The sequence below is a fragment of the Artibeus jamaicensis genome, unplaced genomic scaffold (genome assembly GCF_021234435.1).
Source record: "Artibeus jamaicensis isolate MK-2021 breed Jamaican fruit bat unplaced genomic scaffold, CSHL_Jam_final contig_233, whole genome shotgun sequence".
Lineage (NCBI taxonomy): Eukaryota > Metazoa > Chordata > Mammalia > Chiroptera > Phyllostomidae > Artibeus > Artibeus jamaicensis.
In genome coordinates, this window is record NW_026521486.1 from 51,061,152 (window position 1) to 51,070,616 (window position 9,465).

The 9,465-nt window shown below is 49.1% G+C and overlaps 1 protein-coding gene across 1 annotated transcript; it reads right to left on the reverse strand.

The window, feature by feature from the left end:
* Window positions 1-1,268: 1,268 nt before the first annotated feature.
* Window positions 1,269-9,242, reverse strand: LOC119041776 (keratin, type II cytoskeletal 74-like). The gene is given in 9 exon segments (XM_037135170.2): window positions 1,269-1,465; window positions 1,941-1,975; window positions 2,372-2,592; window positions 4,007-4,132; window positions 6,199-6,363; window positions 6,841-6,936; window positions 7,432-7,492; window positions 7,946-8,160; window positions 8,772-9,242. Coding segments are annotated over 9 exon segments (1,587 nt in total).
* Between the last annotated feature and the right edge of the window lie 223 nt (window positions 9,243-9,465).

Consider the following 9,465-nt stretch of genomic DNA (forward strand, 5'->3'; position numbering starts at 1 on the left):
TGCTGCACTGGGCTACGCTTCCCTAATTTGCATGAGTGTATGGCTTTACAGGTGTGTCCATCTCTCCCATGAGCCTGAGGTCACCCTCAGAGGAGGCCACTCCAGTCTACCTTTAGACTCCCAAACGTCTTGTGCATGTCTGTGAAGTGGGGCATGTTATCATTACAGCAATTTGGAGAGATTGACACACTGGCAGAAGGGCACCTCTGAGATTATTCAAAGGCAGTTTATTGAATATACAGCAGAAATTCGAAGTCCTTGGCTCAAGCAAAGGAGGAAGTGGCTGTTGCCATTCTTAGGAATATTTACATTAAGAGCCATGACTTCTGGGCTGGGAGTAACCACCAGAAACAGATCGACTTCCTCTCACTGAGCACAGTTCATGGCAACAGGGACTGAGTCAGAAACTACTGCAAGACACAGCCCCAGAGAGAAAACCCCACAGTAAATAACACATACCCACAGTCCTTGACAAAAAGGCAGCATAACTATGCTGCCTTCATCAAAAGAATCATGAATTTGACATTCCCTTTGTTAGAGAGTCAGTGTCACACCATGGAGAGAACACAGACCATGGGGTCAGCTAAACTTGGCTCATCTGCTGATCCGGCACTCAGTGGGCAATAGGAACAAGTTCTGCAGCCTTTCAGAGGATGGGGCTTCTCATCTCTCCCATGGGTGCTGACTGTATCTAGCAGGATGGGCGAGAATTAAAGGCCATGCAGGTAGGGAGCTTGGCACATAGTACGTTCTTCATACTTGGTAGTAGCTATTTCTGATAAGGAAGACAGTGGGTGGGTAGCACAGGTGGCAGAAGACTCCCAGTTCTCCTTCACCTGGCCAGTGAACATGGGCACAGATGGTGCCTGAGAGTATCCACACTTTCTCCTGAATGATGGAGTGGTCCTGTACAGACCTTTCTCCCTTCCTTCCCCACTCTCCCTCCTTCACTCCCTGGCCCTCCTCTTCTCTCTGTAGGGATAACCATAGCTACCCAGGGCCTAGAAGATAATTACAGCTTGTCCCCCTAAGACCTCTGTCAGTTGAAGGCAACAAGGACAACAAGAAGTCACAAAGTCCACATGGGACCTGCTGAAACAGGGAGATGACAGTTCTAATCAGAACTTGACACTAAGAGAAAGCATGGCATGGATGGCTGGGGGTTTTAGGACTCAGGGTGGGGGTTGGGGTGCGGCAGGTATCTTTGAGCAGGGCGTCAACCAGGGCCTCTCTTCTCTGTGGTGCTGAAGTGAGGGGGGTCATGTGACTTATCGGGTGGCTTTCCTGAATGGGGCACTGACTGGGATGCTCTTTCCTTGAGAGTCCTTGGGGTCTCCCTCTTGTGCCCCTTTGGTCCTGGTCTGCACACTCCAGGTGCTGCTGGAGCTTCCCTCGGCACCGCTGGCACCAAGGTTGCTGCTGGTGGAGAAGCCAGGGTGGTAGCTGCTTGCATTGCTGATAACAGCTGAAGAGAAAAAGCCAAGAGCCGGGAAGAAGGGCAATAGGGTCAGTCATCAAGTGAGCCAACCCTCTGAATCCCACAGCAGCCCTCAGCATCGAGAAATGGCACAAAGATGAACTGAGACCCTATTGTGAGCCTGGCTTTGCATGAGGTGAGGACCACACAGGACAGGACAGAGACACTTCCTCCTGGAGATTCTAGGATCATACGGTTCCCAAGGCCATAATCTCAACCCTCTCTCTCGATGTTGATGCCCCAGGAAAAAGCTAGAAAGGACTTGGTATGGGCTTCAGTCACTGTTTCCATGGGACGAAAAGGGACTAGGTTTCCTGTAAAGCCTGAGAACCTTCACAGCAGTACCAGAAACTCCCGACTCTGGGGAGGCATTGAGTGGAGGTGGCATCACCTTCTCCTGGGGCCCCCAGCTTTCCGATCCTGCCAGAATCCCCAACCAACCCCATCTCTCAGGGATACTCACAGATGCTCACAGAGGATGCGTTCTCACCAGACATCCTGAAAAACATAAAGTTAGAGAAGAAAACCTCTGGAATGTGTCCAGATTCAGCTAAGCTTTGATGGCCTCCTGCTTTTATGTGTAGATAGTTTTAATTCATCCTTATAGCAGCCCATGAGATGGAGCTTATAGTCCTAATTTTGTAGATGAGAAAATAGAGACATTAAATAATTTACCAGAACCAAACAGCAAGTACGTGGCAAAGCTAGTGTTAAACCCAGGTTTGTCTGGTCCCATTGGCTCTTTCCACAGCACCACCAATCATCTGTGCTTCATGGCTCACATCTGACCTCCTGTTGCAGGAAGCTCCCAAATAACTCCTCATCCCAGCAGGGAGCCATCCCCAACCCCCTTTCCCTTGGAACCATAGCATTCACTCACCCTCACCCCCTTACCTGCACTCCTCGCTCTCCAGCAGCTTGCGGTAGGTGGCGATCTCCATGTCCAGGGCCAGCTTCAGGCTCATGAGCTCCTGGTACTCTCGCAGCATCCGAGCCAGCTCCTCCTTGGCCTGGTGCAGGGCGGCCTCCAGCTCATCCAGCTTGGCCTGGGCATCCTTCAGAGCGTTGTCTCCCCGCTGCTCAGCGTCAGCGATAGCAGTCTCCAGGTTGATGCACTAAAAGGCAAAGCACAGGGAGATCTTCAAAACACAAAATAATTTTTAGATCTTAAAGGTTAGGTAGCATAACCCCTGCCCTTTACAGATAAGGCCCAAGGTGACGGCAGGTAATAGCTACAGGGCCAACACCAGAACCTGGGTCTCCTCTATTTTCTGTTGTGGATGGATACTTAAAAGCTGCTGTGAAAAACTGTCAGAGCAGTTTCCTTTTAGGAGTGCAAGCAGAAACATCGATGTTTGAAAGGCTGTCTGGAAGCCATCAATGACTGTAGGTTTTGAGTATGTCAGGTCCAAAAGAATCATGCTGAGACCCCAGCCCCTAAGGATCAGATACCATGCCAACTGCCACTGTGATGGGATTTCTGCCTGTAGAGCACCTCCCAGCAGGAACCCTTCCTACCCAACAGCACCAAGAGTGAGCACCTCTGGACTATTCCAGCACTCGGTGAGGATGGTCTGTCTAGATGGTCCCCAAGTCTGGCCTGAATGGGTTAAGCAGTCTTTCCTTAGAGCAGGAGGTTATGAGCCAGAAATTAGACCCATGGCTTCAGAAACTGGGCTCTGATGGACATCTAGCAGCCCTGCGATGACAGACACTAACAGAGGATGGGCAGTCCACATGCAGAGTCAGGAAGCTGTCCCCATGTTCCCAGAATTGCCTGTGTGGAGGCTTGTGAGGTGCAGGGAGGAGAGCGGGCTCTGATCTTTCAGTTTGGCAGTTCTGTCACTGGCTGAATTGACCTGGTTCTTCCGGGAGAGCACAGGAAGGATTCTCCATCCCTTAAAATCATCTCCCCACTGACACAGTGTTTAAGGTTTGCTGCTTCCAGGTAAGACATGACCTCTCACGTGAAATAGAAATAGTACTGCAACACATGGCAGGGTGCCCAGAGGGCTTTGCCTGCTGTCGTTCTCACTCAGTCACCCCGAGGAGCCCAAGATGCATACACACTGCCATGTGTGTGCATTGTATTGAGTGCCCAGTGGGAGGAGGAAGTGTGAGGACTGCCCTCAGAGGGTCACACCTGAAGGGGACATGGGGCTGGTTCATTGCACACAGAAAAAGTCTGAGAAAGAAGGAAAAAGGAAAAGGAAGCCTGGGTTTTAATCCTGGTTCTGTTAATAACCAGCTAGGGACCCTGGGCCAGTCACTTCCCTTCCCCAGACCACTTTCCTTATCTAAACTGTGGAGTCAGATGAAATAAGCTCCAGGCCCCTCCCAATTCCAAGCAGGGTGCCTGCTCTAACAGCAGGGGCACTGAGGCAAGGTGGGGAGGAGGGACTGTGGAGGGCTGAGGGGCTCCCAAACCCAGGTTGGGGAGATTTGCATTTTACTGAAGAGTGGGACTCCAATTTCTCCATCACAGAGGGTGCAGTTGGCCCTGGTGCTGTCTGTGAAGTCGCTGCCCACCTGCTTCTTCACACTGGCAGTCTCACACTGGATCCTCTGAATGAGCCGATTCAGCTCTGCCATCTCGCTCTTGGTCTTCTTAAGGTCATCACCATGCTGGCCAGCTGCCAGCTGCAGCTCCTGGATCTGGTTCCCCAGAGATAGGAAGTTGCTGATGAGATAGGACTATCCAATCCCTTTCAAGGTAGGGGAAGTGACCTGAAGAAGCACTTCTCCCACCTCTGAAATGGGGAGCTGACTCTGGAGCAGAAGTTGATGGAGTCAGGACCTGAGCATACTTCCAGCTGTTTCGTGGTCGTTCTGACCAAGAAATCTGCCTGCTTGTCTAAGCAGAACCTGTTTGCTGGGCCTATCCTCTTTTCTCATCACTCTGCCTAATCTTTCCTGGGTTGCGTAAAGGAAAGAGGCAGTTTGCATTTATGAAGCACTTCCAAAATAGTAGAAGAGCTTTGACCCTTTCTGTTTATTTGGTACTTCTTTTTAGGGGCTTCCATTCCTTTAAAGACCAAGTTCTGTTCAGGTCCTGGGGATACAGCTGTGAACAGGATAGGTGAGGTCCCTGCCCCCATGAAATGCACATTGTCTTGCAGCCCTTTCGTATGAACAGGCAGAGGAAGCTGAGCTGAAATCCTCAGGGTAGTGGGATTTTTGGCTTGTAGCTCAAATCTTCCCCTCTCCCCTTGGCCAGTCCTCCAGAGAAGAGGGGCTCACATGACCATAGATGGACACAAGGAACCTGTGTCCTTGCTGTTCTTGGGCTCTAGTGACTATGAAAAGAAGCACTAAAACTGGTAGGAGTGGAGTCCTGACAGCCCAGGTAAAGGGTCTTCTCAATGACAGCCCAAAAGAGTTTTACTCCAAAGCATAACTCCTCCTACCCAGAAGGCTCCTAGAATTCTACTTTCTCCTCTTGGAGGTCCTCCCTCACTGACTAGAAAAGAAGTCCTGGATTTTGGCTCTCTGAGCAGCACCATGGCAGTTGGCAAGAACAAGCACCTTACAAAAGGCGGCAAAAAGGCAGCCAAGAAGGAAGTGTTCGATCCATTTTCTAAGAAAGATGAGTGTAATGTGAAAGCACTAGCCATATTCAGTGTAAGAATATTGGAAAGACATTAGTCACAAGAATTCAAGGAAAGAAAATTGCATCTGATGGTCTCAAGGGTCGTGGTTTTGAAGTAATGAAGTCACATTTAGAAAATTCAGGCTAATTACTGAGGACATTCAGGGCAAAAACTGCCTAATTTCCATGGCATGGATCTTACCAGTGACAAACTGTTCCATGGTCAAAAAATGGCAGACCATGATCGAAGCACATGTTGATGTCAAGACTACCGAGGGTCATTTGCTTTATCTATTCTGTATTGGTTTTACTAAAAATTGCAAAGATCAGATTAGGAAGACCTCTTATGCTCAGCATCAACAGATGAGCCAAATCTGGAAGATGGTGAAAATCATGACCTGAGAGGTGCAGACAAAAGTCTTGAAAGAAGTGGTCAATAAATTGACTCCAGATAGCATTGGAAAAGACATAGAAAAGCTTGCCAATCTATTTTTCTGCTCCATGATGTCTTTGTTAGAAAAGTCAAAATTCTGAAGAAGGCCGGGTTTGAATTGGGAAAACTCAAGGAGCTTCATGGTGAAGGTAGCAGTTATGGAAACGCTATTGGGGATGAGACAGGTGCTAAAATTGAATGAGCTGATAGATATGAGCCCCCAGTCCAATAATCTATTTCAAGTTTATACTTTTAATGATGACAAATAAAAATCCTATTTGTGATTTTAAAAAGAAAAAAACTCTTGGCTTCCTCTTCACCTTTGGCCTGCACGAGCTCACCCATAGCCCCTGTCCTTCATATCTGTTCCTCTCCTTCTGCCCCCTGGCAACAGCTCCAACCTCTGGAAATACTTTTGTTTTATAACAAAAACATCTTGTTTTTTGACCCCGGCAGAGGCTTGCCTGTCCTTTTCTATTGAATATGCCCATTCATACCAGTTTTATGATTAATCTTTGATAACGGTCTTTGCTGAGGATTCTTTTTGGGCAAAATGTCATTAAACCATTGATTATAAGCACTTTTTCATTCAGCACATCTACAAAAGTATCTCTCCCATTCACTGGTGGAGGTGTCCTTTCCCAAATGAGGAAGGACTGGTGGAGGAGGGAGACCCCCCACGCCCACCCCAGTGCCCACCTTGCTCTGGTACAAGGCCTCAGCTTCAGCCTTGCTCTTCAGGGCAATCTTTTCATACTGGGCACGGACCTCAGCGATGATGCTGTCTAAATTCAGGTCCCGGTTGTTGTCCATGGATAGGATGACAGAGGTCTCACTGGTGTGAGTCTGGATCTGGGCCATCTCCTGAGTTGGGAAGTGAGAACAGAGTCAGGGTCTCCCAGCTTCCCTCCTGTTCCCATCAGTCTTCCTGGCCTGCAGGCAGAATGAGTGAAAGTGGAAGTAAGGAGTGCTTGCTGGAGTTCTGTCTGTTGGAGCCAAGGGAGAAGGCTCACAGTAGCAAGACATACCCCACACAGGCAATGGACAGTATCAGCATCAAGAATTTGTGCTTTAGTAGGACTTCATGGGGTCATTTTTTCCCTGCCTGTGAGCAAGGTCACTAGCATGGCTCAAATGAGATTTTCTCCTGTGTCTACAATCTCTGGAGACCAGGATCCTACACTTCCATGGTCTCCCAGTACAGGGTTTTGCACACCTTTATGTCAAAACAGCTTTTGTACTTTTTACCCTAAGTCTCTCCTATCAGTATCTCCCTGGAAGATCCAGGTGAAGTTCTCAGCTAGAAAGAGGCAGGGTGGGGAAAGGGAGGAGTGTCCTCACCGCATCATACAGACACTTGAGGAACTTGATGTCTTTCTCCAGAGAGTCCACTTTGGCCTGGAGCTCTACCTTGACCACGTAGGCTGCATCAGCATCCTGCCAAAAGGCACCCAAAGCCATTGGTCCATACAACCTTCATTCCATCAGCTGTCCTGTCCCTGCCCCAAAGCCATCTGATTTTTCTGTTTTGCCCATGAAGGGAAGCATAATAATGAATAAAATTATTCAACATTGCATTTCTCTCAGACCCACCGAACCTTCGAGAATAGGGAAAGAAGAATGCAGACTGCTCTTTGTTAGGCCTAAAGAAAACAAAGCTCAGAGAGGCAGAGTGAGTTTCCTCAAGTCACACAGGAAGGCTGAGCGGAGCCAGAGTTTCCCAATTGCAGGACCAGAGTTTCACCTATCTGTCTCTGTCAGTTTCATGAGTGTGTGCCTTGCCTCTTCTACTTGTTGGAGACTAGAACTATGAATCCATCCCCATTCAGGCACCAACCCCTCCTCAGGAGGCCTGGGTAGAAGCCCTGAACACAGCTGGTTAGGATGGGGGTGCACAAGAGACCAGAGTCTTTAGGCTTTTCTGTCCCTTACCTTCTTGAGCACCACAAACTCGTTTTCAGCTGCTGTTCACCGATTAATCTCCATCTCATACCTGTGGGCCAGAAAAGAAGACAGCAGACGCTTCAGTCCCAATAGCCAAGTAAACTTGTCTTCCCTCTGATCAGGCAAATGCTCAGAATACAGAGTCCCCACAAGATCTCCTAGAGGGGAGCACTGCAGAGATTTGGGGTAGCATTACTATTTACCTGAGTTATGTCATTTACATTCTACTTGCTGGATCCTAGGAAAATATTCAGGTGCCTATGATGCTCCCCAAATTGGGCAGTGAATTAAAGCAGTCAGTGGATTAATGAAGATAGGAACTTCTTCCTATCAACCAGACAGGAAGTTATCCAAAAAAGTAGGTTTTTCCCCCAAATCAGTGAAGAAGTGTGAGCCCCTGACCCTGGTGCTTGCTCCCACCATTCCTAAAGTGGCTCATAAATTGGGTGAGCTCAGGAGCCTCTGGAAACATGACCCATGAAGTTTCGTGGTCCCTGCTCACCGTTTCTTGTAGTCCTCCACCAGGTCCCGCATGCCCTTCAGCTCCGAGTCCAGCCTCACCCTATCTGCGGACAGTGTCTCCAGCTGCTTCCGCAGGGTGCTGATGTAGCCCTCGTACACGGGCTCCAGGTTGTTCTTGCAGGTGTTCAGGTCCAGCTGCTGCAGCAGCTCCCACTTGGTCTCTAGCACCTGGTTCTGCTGCTCCAGGAACCGCACCTGGAACCACAATGGATGCTGTCCTGTCCAGTGGACATGTACCATTGACTCCCCAGGTTATATAGATTTTTCCTAAAGTTATTTGACTCAAGTCTTGACTCTCCTCATGGAACTTCATATAAATTAGACCCCTTGCAAGTGCTCATTCCACAGCCTTCTAGACAAAAACCCATCACTGATAAAAGAGAGTCTACAGCTTTCTTTTGACACCTGACTCAGTGCCCAGGAGATGTTCTACCTTGTATCTGTGCATGTTTCTTCTGTACCATGAGCCTTTCCCTGTAAATAGTGTGAATTCTATTAACCCCTCATCTCATTTAATGGGCTGAAGGTTCATCCAATCATCCTCTAGACACCCATCACTTCTTAAAGTTTCTGAATAGCTACCCTTTGCCAAATTTCCCACCTTTCCCTGTTCCCCAAAGTGAGCAACACATTCATTTATTTCTTTGTGCTGCCCAGCTTACAGGTCTGTTCTTCTCTGCATGATGATCAGAGAGACCTTCTTCAGGTCCAGCAGCCTTTTCATTCACAATGCCCTGTGCACTCCCAGGCAGCCAACATCACTCATGTCTCACTGGACTGTCTTATCCTCCTTCTGTGAGACCCACCTTGTCAATGAAGGAGGCAAATTTGTTGTTCAGCGCCTTGATCTGCTCCCTCTCCTGGGTGCGCACTTGCTGGATCTTGGGGTCCAACTCCACGTTGAGGGGGGCCAGGAGGTTCTTGTTGACAGTGACCTGATGGATGCCCCCAGGCAGAGACATGGATGGGCACACAGGCCCCAGGATAATACTGCCAAACATGCTGCCAGCAAAGCCAGGAGCCCAGCCTCTTCCACACCCAGAACCAGGCCAGAAGCTGTAACCTCCCATCCGAACACCACCAGCAGCCGTTTTGAGGGAAACACACCGATTCCCCCCAAGACTGTAGAGGCTCTGACTGCCGAAGCTAGTCCCAGCTCCTTTGCCAACCCCACGGTGAGAAGCTACACTGCCCATGGCCTTCCTCAGCACCACTGCCGAGCACCCACTATAGCCACCCTTGTCACCACCAGACTTGACGTTCAGTTGCCGACTCATGGTGGGAAAGAGGGAATTGACAGAGCTGGAGAAAAGCAGTCACCAACAATGAGAGCACTGATGGGATACCCAGCACGCTGGCTCCTTTTATCCTGCTGAGCCCTGGACACCGGAAAAGGGCGTCTCTCCACCCTATCTTCTCCTCCTGCTAAAGGGCCAGGGGCCAAAGGCAATTTGCAGAACAGATATCTTCAAGCCCTTTGCAGCAACAAAGCACCTCTGA